This window comes from Dermacentor silvarum, chromosome 8, assembly GCF_013339745.2.
Source record: "Dermacentor silvarum isolate Dsil-2018 chromosome 8, BIME_Dsil_1.4, whole genome shotgun sequence".
Classification (NCBI taxonomy): Eukaryota; Metazoa; Arthropoda; class Arachnida; order Ixodida; family Ixodidae; genus Dermacentor; species Dermacentor silvarum.
Genome location: NC_051161.1, coordinates 139419706 through 139434849, shown reverse-complemented (window position 1 = coordinate 139434849; position 15144 = coordinate 139419706). Strand labels below are relative to the sequence as shown.

Genomic DNA, 15144 nt, shown 5'->3' with positions numbered 1-15144 from the left:
CTGTGTACTGCCTAGGCCACAATCTCATGAGTGCACGACATTGGAAGGGGGCATGAAGTTGCATGTTTGACTTCCAGATATGGCAGCCTAACTTTTAGTTGGGAAGGGACATGTACTATATACAAATCCTTGCTTACTGATATTTCAGATTTCACTCTGTGCTAAAGAAGCTGCAGTGATCACAAGTACCGTATATATTCCATTGTAAGGTGTGTCACAATTATAAGAGGAGGGTGCAGTTAGGATACCCGAGAAAAAAAACTTAATTATGCACGCTTATCATAAAGTGATATGGAGTAACCAATGAATTATTCAGACTCTGCGGGGATTGCCCGAAATACTGAATAATCGTTGCGGTTATATGCGAATTTCACCTTATAGTGTGGCTTTACGGTAGCGTGGCTTGTGCTGCCATGAAGTCGCACCTCAAGGCAAAAAATTCTCTTACAACCCACACCCTGCCTTTACTGTTAAATGTGAAAAGTTCTCGATCCAGGTTATAGGAAAAAAAATACGGTACTGCCTCACCTGCCAAGCTTTTTTAGTTGCTACAACTTGTGCTGCCGTCAAAAATCTGGATTGCTATAAATGTGGCGCTGCCGCCATCATGTTGAACTGAATCTATTAACCTGTATGTAAGGCAGGGGTTGACTTCGAGGCTAAGGCTTCTGGGGAAAAAAACCTCGCCTTTTATTCGAGTAAATATGGTAATCCAGAGCCGCCCATTACAAAATCTGTCATAGCATGTGTTGATCAATAAATCATCCAGTCAGGTCAGCAGCTTTTGATGACTTTACCAGTAAAGGGCCCAGACAATCAAAAATACCATGAAACCCACAACAACGCTTATGACATGAAACATAAGAAGAACGATTCGGCAGTAATTTTCTCACTTAATAACCTTTTGCTGCTAAAGAAATAATAAAGAGTTATTGAGTTAACCACCAGAATAAAACGTTGTTATGCTTCTTCAACAAACTTTTTCTCTGTCATCCAAGCTCCATGTTCATTCAGTGGTGAAAAGTGTGCGCTATACAGCATGTGGTACCTCACCAGGTTTTGAGAACCTAGGTGCACTTCCCGTGTCATGCAGGACATCATCTACAAGGCGAAGAAGAAGCGCCCCAAGATGGTGGGCCGCTACCTGATGGGGGACGTGTTGGGTGAGGGCTCATACGGCAAGGTCAAGGAGGTGCTCGACTCGGAGACGCTCTGCCGGCGAGCTGTCAAGATCCTCAAGCGGCGCAAACTGCGCAAGATCCCCAATGGCGAGCAGAACGTGCAAAGGTGCGTGGTTTAACATTTATTCATGTATATTTCATTTATTTACGTAATATTGCTGGCCAAAATGAAGGCCCAAGCAGGAATGGATAATAAAATCATGAACACGGAAACAAATAAAAATTTTTTTTATGAAAATACAGCATCCACAATTCGAGTCAAACCTATCATACTGTAAAAAGGATAATAATAAATACAGTCAACGACCGATTTTTCAGACATGCCAGATAATTCAGATGCCTTCGGGGCATCGCCACATATCTTATAGAGCCAGTGTATACGGACGGTCAAAATCTAGGAGGTGGGAACCTTTTGCAGTCTGATTTCTCGATTTTTAAGCATGAAATGCTTTTAGCTCCCGTTGTCAGCAACCTTCAGGTGACCTTGACCCAAAAGCCAGAGCCGTTATCCGAGCACTCAAACCGAGAACATGCTGGCAAGTTGCGACAACAAAACGAGATCATCTGGGCAACCAGTCAAAACTTAACAAAATTCAGTCTCTGGCCTCCAACCCTTTGTACAGGGCCGCATTACATACGCTAGTTACTCCAAACAAGTTACAAAAAATATTGCTTCCGAGTTCTTCCTAATGTTTCTTCGGAATATCAATCAAGCTGTAACTTCTAGTACGCTGAAGCTTTATTTGTCATTTCCAATAGCGACGTTCTAAAAGGCAGATACAGGAGGCCTAAGGCTGTACATTTGCAGCCGACCACTTCGATGCAACAAGAAAAAGTGTTGACAGACGCTGAGCGCGTTGGGACTGTTGCAAGAAGGAACGCGGTTGAAAGGGGCGGCACCACTGGCAGCAAAAGATGCCATATGGTAGCCATTTCATGCTTACATCTACTCTCGATTACGAGAGCCAGTGACAGCAGATCTGGAGCGGCATTAATGAAAGCCACCATGGCTGCCATTTTGATTATCTCACAGCATCAAACTGACGCTCTTCTACACCAATCCGTTGGCAGCTGCGTTAGTCGTTTTGAGCTGTCGTTAGGCCTAGCTTCTTCAACGTTTGCTATCAAGCTTCCTGCTGTTCTGCGCCATGTTTTTAATTGAAAAGATTCACCAAGGTCGATCCACATAGGTCGCAAAGCTTCAGGCGAAAAGCGGTTCAGAACCAATTGTCATCGACATCAGCAAAGGTGGTTACGGGAGCAGTGATTGAAGCGCGACTATGTTTGGAGGGAATAAACACTCGGAAAGAAAAAATTGTTTTTTAATTAAAGCGAGATGCAGTTAGATTCATTCAACGAAAATAAAATTCCTAATCCATTTTATATAAGCATGGTGAGAAAAGAAAATTCAACTCTATTCTACTTGATCATTATCAATAAATACCTTTTTTCAGCGCCCACCGTGAGAGCTCCCATCGATTGCGGCGGGCATTGACTCCGCTATCACTTGCAATGCAATGCAGCTCTTGGAGTGCTTAAAGGCGCGCTCGTAAAGTTCACCTGTTACAATACGCCCCCCTCACATGTGTTGTTTTGCATCTCCATGTTTGTCGGAATTAGGTGACGCGGGTAGTTTTATTGTTTCTTAACCTGTGCAGTCAACAGTAATGAGTTGCAACCGTCAGATACTTGTTTACTTTAGTTGTTTTCGTGCGACAGCGCTGGCCGATGGGCTTGGCGTCCGGCGAAAGGACGAGCACTCTACGCGATCTACGCCCAAAGCATTCGTCGGCCTCCTAAGAAAGTATGTTCTGTGCAGCGATGCGATTTCGACACCCGTACGGCTGACCTTTTCCTGCATCGCTTTCCGCGCTGAAAGCTCGGAGCGCCCATCAAGTCGAATGGCGGGGCATTTGAATATACAGCCCTAATGGCAGGCCTCCGAAAACAAATTTCGCGCCAATGAGAACAAAATGACATCACTTCTGTTTTTAACGGATATCACATCAAATTATTTTTTCTTCCGCCAGAAGTATTCCCTCCTCACACAGATGGCGCTAAGCCGCCATGTTTTGAACGTATGGGCTTCTATGGAAGCTGCGCTACCAGGTGTATTTACCTTGGATTCGCCGTTGTCATCACTGGTGCCAACTCCGCCTTTGTCACCCTCGCCGACAGCTCCAAAGTGTGGAAAGCACGGCGAAGGTCTAAAACGGGTTTGGTTTGCTGCAGGTTTGCTGCAGTACAGCGGTGTTACGAGGTCAAGCATATGCAGTGTATTGCGGTGAAGCACACAGCGTGGAAAGGGGCCACTGTCGCAAGACATAGTATCTGCTCTTTAATTATAGGCTCACGCACCCGGCATCTCCTGTCACAGTACAAGCATCGAGATGCCTAAAATGTCCACTGTCAAGCCTTCAGAGGTATTTCGGACAAGGCTGTGGCGATTTGAGCCCTTCAGCGCAGTAAAAGGCACGCATTAGTTTTTTCAGATCGCTCAATTTTTCGTGTGTTTTCGCAATCCCTAGAAAGTCCGAAAAATCAATACTGACTGTATATGGCAATATGAAATGTAGACAGTGTTTGACAATGTCTATGCACAAAGAGCGATGCCACAGGCTCACAACAAAAGGACATGTTTGTTGCAGGCATAATTTGTCAGTGGCAGTTGGTATGTCAGATTCAAAGATATCAGCTGGCAGGATGTTCCATTCGTTGATTGTTCTGGGTGTACGTCTGCGGGTGACGATGCCTCGCAAGGCCTGATTGATAGGGGCTGGAGGTAGGTCAAAGGATCCATTTGCAAGTCTTGTTTCCAGACTTTAGACGGGCTTGGATTTGCTTGAGAGGTGCCATGCAAGACGTTTCATGAAAAGTGTGGACTGTGTCAGGTGCTAAAAGGCATCTGCTCAAGAATCTTCTTCAATAAAACATTTTTGCAAATGCCTTGGATGAAAGAAGTTATTGTCATTGAAAGTGCCTTGCTTGGTTGAAATTAGGCGGTGATTGCCCTTACCCTTGCGGCTATCCCCCTCTTCTCCATAATTCCACAGTGCTGTGTGTCACCTTGCCCGCACGAGCCATGCCTTCCAGGCTGCACTTATCATCACGCCACGCTTGTGTATTAGCATGGCTTCAACATCTTAAGGCATAACATTCTGTCATGCTGCCTATCTTGGAGGTCAACTGTATTTACTCGTGTTAGGCTCGCACTTTCTTAATTTTTTTAGGTAGTGCAGCTAGGGTGGCCAACTCTCAAGTGGACAAAGTCGGGAGGAGGGGAGGGGGCTGACTAGGAGACGACCGACCCTGTCAGTGCCAGAAGCTGACAGTCTGTACATGCAAGAAAGAATGCATGATATTTAGGATGTTCATGTCTTTAGGTGGCACCGGCTACTGTTTTTCTCGGAGAATAAGTAATTACTAAATATGACATAACAAGCCACCACTTAACAAAATAAAGTTAACAATGAAAAAGTTAGACAGTCAGGTGACGTAGATACACTGAAACAGTTCACACAAATCGCAGCAAAAACAAGTTTGAACATAAAGTCATCTCACATAAATGTAGAAGAGACAACTCACAACACATTAGAATGGAAAGTCGGCTCACATGCAATAAATGCAAATCGCAGCACATGTCATCTAAGACACCCTAGAATGTGAAGTCGGCTGTCATACACTAAATACAGAAAACACGGTCAGGTCACAACAATTCGAATGGTTATGCGCACAGAAAGGAAGAGAAACTGCAATCAGTAGTTTCCAACAATATTGTTCTCTTCCATAAGTATTTGGAGGGCCACTAGCGCTCACCTTTAATGTTTAACACTTCTGCCACGATGCTATGTGCCTTGTGAGGACAATGACAATGATAACCCCTCTCGTAGGTTATAAACAGTGGCGTACAACAAAGCCTCAAGCAAACACGTCTGCCTGTGTGTTCTGTGTGCTACGCAGACAAACAGCAGTGGTGCACACAAGGTAACATTTAGCATCAACTCACCACTCTCGTATTGGACTAAACTTTCAAGAAATTGAACATTTGCCATCAACATCACCCCTAATTATCATCAGTCGATGCAAACAGCACGGAAAGCTTCGCTTTCGTCGATTCCCACACTGCGGGGCATCCGCATAATTTCTCATATAAATATACTGCATTTTCCTTTCCGAGTGTGACAGTGTGCTGCTTTGCACTTAAAAATGTTAGCTAGCTCAGCCAGCTTCGTACGAGAAATGGCAATATTTTTCATAGAATCGACTTGAAGGCACAACCTGTACCCGTGTGAGTGACATCGGTGGGGTGTGCTGCATGCAATGCAGGGAGATCCAGCTCCTCCGTCAGCTGAGCCACCGCAATGTCATCCGCCTGGTGGAGGTGCTGCACAGCGAGCAGAAGCAGAAGATGTACATGGTCATGGAGTACTGCGTGGCTGTCCTCCAGGAGCTGCTCGACAGCGCCAAGGAACACCGGCTGCCCCTGTGGCAGGCGCACGGGTAGGCCGCACTCTTCACCTGCCTTGCTACCGCTTTCAGGCACTCCGCTCTAGGTTGGCGTTCTGCAGAAGCCGGCCAGTGGTCGGAATACCAAAACCGATGCCGACTCGGTTTTGCCTACTCCGCAATCACTTGTTCTCGGCTTGGCAAACGCCTATGGGTGGCTTCTAGTTAAGGCACGCAAGACTAGCACCACATGCATCCAGTTGGTGCTGCTTGTTTACGATTTTCGTATTGACACCAACCTACAAAGGATTAATGGGTTTCTCAGAAATAAAATAGCGGCAGAAGCCATCTCATGATAAGTGTTGACGGTAATGTGTTAGCATTGAATCAGCATAGTGACACAATGTATTGCCACTGATCAGTATAGGGACACAACGTATTGCCACTATCAGTATACAGTAAAACCCTGCTGATGCATTTTTCACGGGACCGCAAAAAAAAAAAACGTAAGAGCTGGAAAACGCAAGAGCCGAGAAATAAGAAAAATTGAGAAATGAGAGTAGTGTTGAACTGCACACAATATTATTTGAATTCTTACGTGTGAACATAAGTTGTAGGTTTCCCCGAAAGCCAAAGCATCGTTTGCAATTGCAAATTAGTAGACAGCTATACAACGTAAGGATAGTATTTTTATCATTTGTGTAAACTTGTAAACATTTGCTTATTAACTATGTTAACACGCATGGTGTCAGCGCCCACAGGCAAACATGAACACATCACACTCGATGAGCTCAGACACGCGCTGTCAAACGCTGGTGTGAGGAAGCAGTGCTGCAGCAGCGAGTGAAGTGACCTTTGTGCTGTTCTCTATCGCTTCAATGCAAACTGAGCGCCGAGAACATACAGCACGCACAAAACTACAAGCTGCCGACGCACCTACACTGCCTAGACTCTGCCCCAACCCAGATCGCTTTCAAGATACGGCCCGCGTGCCACCGCGCAGTACGCAGTTGATGCTAGAGTACAACGCCGCTCCCCCCTCGCTCCCTTGCCGGTGCCTCGAGCGCAACAGAAGAAGGTGCGCTCCCTTCCTGCTTTTCTTTCATGTGCGCGCGAGATTTAGAGGCGGTCGTTGGCTCCCCTCACACGCTTTCACTCGCACATACAGCATACGGCGTGCGGCGACGGCGTTATCGCCCTTGGACTTTATACGGAACATCTATGTGCCAAAACTAATAAATACGGATCTCAAAGGCCATACTTTTGCTGGCGGAAACCGAAAATGCGTGATAGGGGGGGGGGGTCTCGTCCCCAGCACTTTGGGTGGCCAATGCCATCGTCAAGCCACCAAGCCAAGCGACATAAAAAGTCAAAATGGCCACTCGGGCCGGCGCGGGGTGGCAGTTCGCATTGTATGATGTGGAAACGGTCCCACAGTTGCGACGCAACAGCAGGGTTGCCAATGCATTGGCTTCTATAGGATCTGTGCCGGGACCGGCCGAAAACGGTGTAACAGCCGGGAAAACGCAGCACCCGGGAACGTAACTGCATGGTTCTGCTCTAGTGACACAATATATTGCCACTAATCAGTATAGTGACACAATATATTTCCACTAATCAGTACAGTGAAAGCTCGTTAATTCGCACCTCATTAATTCGAACTTTCGGGTTAATTCGAACTGATGGTCATGGTCCGGCCTCAATATATAGGCGTCTATGGGTTAACCAACTCGTTAGTTCACGCGCGCATCGGCTCCTCTATCGATAATTCGAGCTGCGCGCCGCTGCGTGGTGGTATTTTATACTGCCGCCGCAAGCTTTCAAGGCTCAACGATAGATGGCGCGAGCGCAGCGGCGTCACTGTCGTCATTGCGCTCGCTCTTCGCATCGTGTGGCGGTTTGTGCCGGACGTGTCTGCGTAGTCTCCGTGTCCTTTGTGTGCCACACATTCAGTCGCTAGGCCTCGTGTACGTCAGAGCTACGAAGTCGTTCGGTGCCGTGTCGCTATGATGTGACGCTGCTCACGGCCTTGCATATGTTGGTGCGTTCCTGGGATCAGGTCACGGCAACAACTGTTGCCAATTGCTTCCGCCACAGTGGCTTTTGTGTGACCAATGAGGGCACAGCTTGCGAGCCCGACGAGTGCGAGGCCATGGTCATTCCTGCCGGATTGCAGGATGCGCTGGAGGACGTGACCTTCGACGACTACGTCGATGCAGATCGCTGTGCAGCGGTCTGCGGCACAATCACCGACGATGATATCATCGCGCAGGTGACTGGTGGATAAGCGCCCGTCGTCGATGTAGGTGCGGATGACGAAGAGGATGATGCACCCATGCGGCCCTCAGCTTTGGAACTAATGGAGGCTATGCGTGTCGCCCGTCTATTCTTCAGCTTCGAGGAAGAGGCAGAGGATGCTTTCTGCCACGTTCGCGCGTTGGAAAACAAGGCTATAGCGATCGCATTCAAAGAAGAGAAACAGGCAGTGATCACGGATTATTTTCGCAAGTAAATATTTTGAGTGATTTTCCAACAACCGGTCTCAATTCCTGCTGTTTTTTCAATGAATTTCGTTAGTTCGAACTTCGGTTTAATTCGAACTCATTGGGCGTCCCCGCAAAATTCGAATTAACGAGCTTTTACTGTATACAGTAAAACCTCGGTGATACGATCGTGGCTGGTACGAATTTCGGGGTAATACGAACTCGTACAATGCCCCGGCTGAAGCGTGTTGTATACAGTGTAGACCGCTTATAACGTAAGCCGCTGGAGTCGTGAATATCTGCACTATAAGCGGTACCGCACTATAACCAAGACAACGATTTTCAAGCCCTGCACATACGCGAAACATGTAGACCAAGCAGCCGGGCGTATCCGAGAATCGAAGCGTGCGACTGGGAGTTTTGCATCCGTTTAAATTTACGAACGTTGAAAGGTTAATGTCCAAGTACCCACGATCTTCGCATGAAGCAGACACAGTAATAATTTTTAAAAATGTCAGTTCGCCCGAAAGGCGAAGCATCAATTGTGATAGCAAATTATAGTAGGGAGCTATAAGGAGTAGGGATAGTATTTTTATCGGCTGCATAAACTTGACACTTTCGCTTACTCACTAAATTAACAAGCGTGGTGTCAACGCGCATAAGCAAACATGAATAGACTCGATGACCGCAGACAACCATTTCAAAACGCGGGCGTTTGATGCATGTGTTTGATTACATCAGGCAAGTGTTTGATTACATCAAACACTTGCCTTTGCTTCGAGTTGTCGACAAATTCGACTTCGCCCTGCCATCTGCTAGCCGCCTGGTTAGCTCAGATGGTAGAGCGGCTGCCCCGGAAAGGCGGTGGTCCCGGGTTCGAGTCCCGGACCAGGACGAATTTTTCTTCAACTGCGAGGCTTTCTTTTGAGGAACCCGGTTGGGTTTCCATTGTAGCAAAAAACGCGGGCATGGGCAAACGCGGCCGCCGCAGTGAGCGAAGGTTCATGCAGTCTATCGCTTCAACGGAAACTGAGCAGCGTAAGCACAGCACATACAAAAGTCAGAGCCGTGTGGAGATCGCTTTCAAGATACGGTGGGCGCGACAACACCGGCCGACAGCCGGCACAGGCGCGAACGCATTTGTTGGCAGAGTAGAAGCCGCCCCTCCCCCCCCCCCCTTCCTTCCGTGCTGCCTTCCCTCTTTGCTCCTTTCGCGTGGGAGATTGCGTCACTAGTTCCCCTTGCGCCGTGTTGCAAGATACGCGTTTGGTGCCGCAGCACAGCGTCGCCCCCTCCCTCCCATACCCCCACGGCCTTTCGCGTGATGGAAGTCGCATTTGCTCTCTGCTGTGCGTTCGCTCTCCGTGAAGGCACGTATCGCCCGCACGCTTTCACTCGCACATAGGGCGCGCGGCGACGATTTTATCGCCCTTAGACTCATGCTCCTCCTCCGCATCGCCCTCATTGATCTCCTCTCCCATCGGTGGTCGCACCTCGTTGAGAAGCGTGCTTGCTACCGTCCTTGTCGGCGAGATTTTCCCGTGGAAGCCACAGTATACAGTGGAGTCTCGATGATACGATCACGGCTAATACGAATTTCCGGATGATACTGTTACGTAGGAAGACGCAGACGAAAAGCTATATACAAGTATATTTACAAAGAAATGCGCCGCACTTGGCCAAGAAGCCACAGCCCGCAGTAGCCTCTAATCTTCGTCGTCGTCTTCACACTGCTCGCCTCTTCGTCAAGGCAAATACTGTTCCGTAGCACTACCCCCGGCGGCAAAAGCGCCGTCCCGGAGCGATTAAAGGCCGGACTCTGAAGCACTGTAGTAGGCCTTGAGCCTACTGACGTGCACGACATCACTAGATGCCAGAGTAGACGGCGAGGTCGAACTCACAGGTTCAATTTCATACGTCACAGGCGTCACCTGGCGCAGCACGCGGTAGGGCCCAGTGTATCGCGAAAGGAGCTTCTCTGAAAGCCCGATGTGACGAGAGGGCGACCATAGGAGCACGAGCGCACCAGGCGAAAACTGCACGTCACGGTGGCGGGCGTTGTACTGACGCTGCTGAGTGGTTTGCGAGGCCGTCAGTCGAGCACGGGCAAGCTGGCGTGCATGGTCGGCGAGGGCGATGGCGTCGCGCGCATACTCGCTTGTTGAGATCGCAGCAGGAGGAAGTGCCGTATCAAGGGGCAAGGTCGGTTCGCGACCGTACAGTAAATAAAATGGAGAAAATCCGGCGGTGTCGTGCCGGGAAGAATTGTACGCAAATGTGACGTAAGGAAGGGCAATGTCCCAGTCGTGGTGGTCCTTGGAAACGTACTTCGACAGCATATCGGTAAGGGTACGGTTTAACCGCTCCGTCAGGCCATTCGTTTGAGGATGGTATGAGGTAGTCAGCTTGTGTTGAGTGGAGCAGGAACGCACAATGTCGGCGATAACTTTCGACAGGAAGTTGCGACCACGGTCAGTAAGCAGCTGTCGCGGGGCGCCATGAACCAAGATAATGTCACGCAAGAGAAAGTCCGCGACGTCAGTGGCGCAACTGGTAGGGAGAGCCCGCGTGATAGCGTATCGGGTGGCGTAATCAGTTGCGACGGCTACCCATTTGTTCCCCGAAGATGACGTGGGAAAGGGGCCGAGGAGGTCTAATCCAACACGAAAGAACGGTTCCACAGGGACGGTGATCGGCTGGAGATGACCAGCAGGTAGCACCTGAGGTGTTTTCCGACGCTGGCAGGGATCACAGGCAGCAACATAGCGTCGGACGGAGCGAGCGAGACCAGGCCAATAGAAGCGGCGCCGGACGCGGTCGTACGTGCGGGTTACCCCAAGATGGCCTGCAGTGGGTGCGTCATGCATCTCAAAGAGCACAGTTCGTCGCAGATGTTTTGGCACGACAAGAAGATCAGATCCATCAGGGACGAAGTTCCTTCGGTACAGAATGCCGCCGTGGAGGACATATCGGCGAACGGAGGCGTCGGTAGGTGTAGAGCGCAGACGCTCGATGAGTGCTCGCAGCGATAGGTCCCGGTACTGCTCATCGGCGATGTTAGCGAAGTCAGACACAGAGAAAATGCTGTTGGCGTTACTACTATCGGCGTCGTCAGGCTCGTCTACCGGGTAGCGAGACAGGCAGTCAGCATCCTTGTGTAGTCGGCCGGATTTGTAGGTAACAGTATACGAATATTCTTGGAGGCGTAAGGCCCAGCGACCAAGTCTTCCTGTAGGATCTTTCAGTGAGCATAACCAGCAAAGCGCGTGGTGGTCTGTAACAACGGAAAAGGGCCTGCCATATAAGTATGGACGGAACTTCGCAACCGCCCAAACTAGGGCCAGACACTCACGCTCAGTGATGGAATAGTTGCGCTCGGAGGGTGAAAGGAGCCTGCTGGCGTAAGCGATAACACGGTCGCTGCCGCGCTGGCGTTGTGCCAGTACCGCGCCAATTCCGTGGCCGCTGGCATCAGTACGGACTTCGGTAGGCGCAGAAGGATCGAAGTGGGCCAGAACGGGAGGCGTTGTGAGGAGGTCGATTAGATGCGAGAACGCAGAGGCCTCGTTATCGCCCCACTGGAAAGGAGTGTCTTTTTTCAAAAGCTCTGTTAGTGGTCGTGCTATTGCCGCGAAATTTTTCACGAAACGGCGGAAGTACGAACACAGGCCGACGAAGCTCCGCACATCTTTGACACACTTCGGAACAGGGAAGTGCGTAACAGCATGGATCTTGCCTGGGTCCGGTTGCACTCCGTGCGCGTCAACGAGATATCCAAGGACAGTAATCTGGCGACGGCCGAATTGGCACTTCGATGCGTTGAGTTGTAGACCAGCTCGACGAAAAACGTCCAGGACTGCTGAGAGGCGCTCCAAGTGTGTAGCGAACGTTGGGGAGAATACTATAACGTCGTCTAAGTAGCACAGGCACGTGGACCATTTGAAGCCATGAAGAAGGGAGTCCATCATGCGTTCAAAAGTGGCAGGAGCATTACATAGACCGAAAGGCATCACTTTGAATTGATAAAGACCGTCGGGTGTTACAAAAGCAGTCTTCTCGCGGTCTAGATCGTCCACGGCAATCTGCCAGTAGCCGGAGCGAAGGTCAATAGAGGAGAAATAGCGAGCACCGTGGAGGCAGTCAAGGGCGTCATCAATCCGAGGTAGGGGATACACGTCCTTTTTGGTAACCCTGTTCAGGTGCCGATAATCCACGCAAAAGCGCCATGAGCCATCCTTCTTCTTTACAAGTACAACAGGTGACGCCCATGGACTACACGACGGTTCAATAATGTTCTTGGCAAGCATTTTGCGAACTTCAGCGTGAATAACTTGACGCTCAGCCGGGGACACTCGATACGGGCGGCGATGAATAGGAGGGGCATCGCCGGTATTAATGCGATGTTTAACAGCTGTAGTTTGGGCCAAGGGACGATCGTTAAAGTCAAAAATATCGTGATAGGATAACAAAACGCGGTAGAGCTCACGAGCGTGCTCGGACGGCATGTCGGGCGCAATCATTTTCTGTAAGTCGGCAATGGCACAAGTTGCCGACTGCGATGGTAGAGGAGGATCGGCTGAATTGTCGTCTACTGCAATAGATGCTACTGAGTGATCCTCGAATGAGCAAAGCTGGGCCAGAGACATCCCGCGTGGCAGCACTTGTGCCGTCAAGCCAAAATTGACCACGGGCAGGCAGACGCAATTCGCCGTAATAGATAAAACTGTATGAGGCACTGTGATCCCGTGTGTAAGCAGGACGTCTTGCATGGGAGCCGCGATGTAGTGACCGTCGGGCACTGGTGGGGATGACACTAAGTCAACGTAGGTCAGTGCCGAAGGTGGCAAGCGAACGAAGTCGACGGAACTGAGGCGACTAGGGTGTGGTTCAGAGGGATCCAGAACAGGCAGGTCAAGGCGGAGAGTACTGGCGGAACAGTCGATGAGAGCAGAATGCGCGGAGAGGAAGTCCAAGCCGAGGATGATGTCGTGGGGACAGTGGGCGATGACTGTGAATAGCACGATAGTGGAGCGATCGGCGAAGGAGATGCGGGCGGCACACATACCAATTACGGGGGCTGTTCCGCCATCGGCGACACGGACAACAGGCGTCGTGGGGGGTGTGAGTATCTTCTTCAGCCGGTTACGAAGGTCAGCACTCATTACGGATACATGCGCCCCAGTGTCTATAAGAGCAGATACAGAAACACCGTCGACTTGCACGTCAAGAAGGTTCAGATGAGTGGGCAACGTCAGTAGAGGATTTGGCGGCGTAGGGAGCAATGCAGCGTCACCTTGAGGCGCTGCATCGTCTAGTTTTCCGGCTGGGAGCGGCGTCCGAAGGGAGTCGGCGAATAGGAGCAACGGGGCTGAGGAGAGCGAGATTGTCGTCGTTGGGGCGAAGGCGAACGAGAATAGGGGCGGTTCGGCGCAGGAGAATCAGTGGCGGCATTATCGGAGCGTGCTGCATAGGGTCGAGAAGGGCCACCTGGGCGAGAGTAGGCAGTATAAGTAGACCGGGTCGGGGAACTCCAACGACTGCGACAGTGGCGAGAAATGTGCCCGATTCTACGGCAGTGAAAACAAATGGGCTTGTCGTCAGCAGTGCGCCATTCAGATGGGTTGCGGAAACGTGGTGGGTAATAAGATGTGGGACGGGGCGTAATCGAAGAAGCCGGATGGGTATCAGGGCGATGGGCCGAGCAGACGGTGTGAAGACGCATGTTCGCGAACTCCTGGCGGACAACTGCCTGGATCAGGGAAACCGTGACTGCAGGTGCGTTGGAGGAGCTGGAGTCGAAGGCAGCCGGATAGGCGGCCTCAATCTCACGCCGGACGATCCTGGTAACATCACCAGTGTTGTTGGGACGAGGAGCGTCGGCACAGGAAGATGTCGCTGGGGTGTTGGGCAGACGGGCAAACTGCTGGTCGATACGTCGGCTTTTAGCGAGTTCCAGGCGGCGACACTCTTTTATAACTTCATCCACGGTCGCCACGTTGTTGAATACGAGCAAGTTGAAGGCGTCATCGGCAATGCCTTTGAGGATGTGGGAAACCTTGTCTGGCTCAGTCATGTGTGCGTCAACTTTGCGGCACAGAGCCAAGACGTCTAGGATGTATGTGACGTAGGGCTCTGTGGACGTCTGCACACGGCCGGATAACGCCCTCTGCGCGGCAAGTTGGTGACCGTAGGGGTTCCGAACAAGTCTCGGAGCTTTTGCTTAAGCGAATCCCAACTGGTGATCTCCTCTTCGTGTGTCCGAAACCAACTCGAGGTGTGCCACCGAGGTAAAAGAGTGCGTTGGCGAGCATGATAGTAGGGTCCCACCGGTTATTGCGGCTGACGTGTTCGTACAGGCTGATCCAGTCGTCGACGTCTTCCCCATCTTTGCCCGAGAATACACCAGGATCGCGGGAAGCGGGGAGAGCGATGTAGGTCGTCGAAGTGGCAGCAGGTGTCGGAGCTGGCTGAGTCGAGCTGTCGTCGGCGGGAGCCATGACGGAAGACTCGACGTACCGTCCACTGCGAAGCTCCGTGACGAGGTACAGGGAACGTCCACCTCCACCAGATATGTTACGTAGGAAGACGCAGACGAAAAGCTATGTACAAGTATATTTACAAAGAAATGCGCCGCACTTGGCCAAGAAGCCACAGCCCGCAGTAGCCTCTAATCTTCGTCGTCGTCTTCACCTGCTCGCCTCTTCGTCAAGGCGAATACTGTTCCGTAGCCATACGGAATTTTTCTGAGGTCCCGGCCGAGCCCAATTACTTTGCAACGTGCTGGAGAACGGTTGTTACGAATCGATTTTTGACCAGCGTCGGTTGATGTGAATAAACGCCGCCCCACCGACGGCCGCGAAAGAGAACAGCGTGCAGTCACGCACGTTTTCCTTTCTCTTTTGGTGCGGAGGCGCGGACGGGGCGTCGGAAAGCGTGGAAGCCGCGACTGGGCGCGAGGAGTTTGAAGCAGTGGCGCTTTTGTTGCTTTTGTGAGTTTCTTTTTTGTCTCGCGCCACTGCGCGCGGCCCCGCGCT

General features: G+C 50.6%; 1 protein-coding gene across 1 annotated transcript in view; it reads left to right on the top strand.

Annotated features, from left to right (window-relative positions):
• The window catches only part of LOC119461728 (serine/threonine-protein kinase STK11), a 73733-nt gene that overhangs the window by 10452 nt on the left and 48137 nt on the right, over positions 1 to 15144 (top strand). The window contains exons 3-4 of the mRNA XM_037723098.2: positions 1094 to 1287; positions 5508 to 5681. Coding sequence (XP_037579026.1) covers positions 1094 to 1287; positions 5508 to 5681 — 368 coding nt within the window. The remainder of the gene's footprint in view (positions 1 to 1093; positions 1288 to 5507; positions 5682 to 15144) is intronic.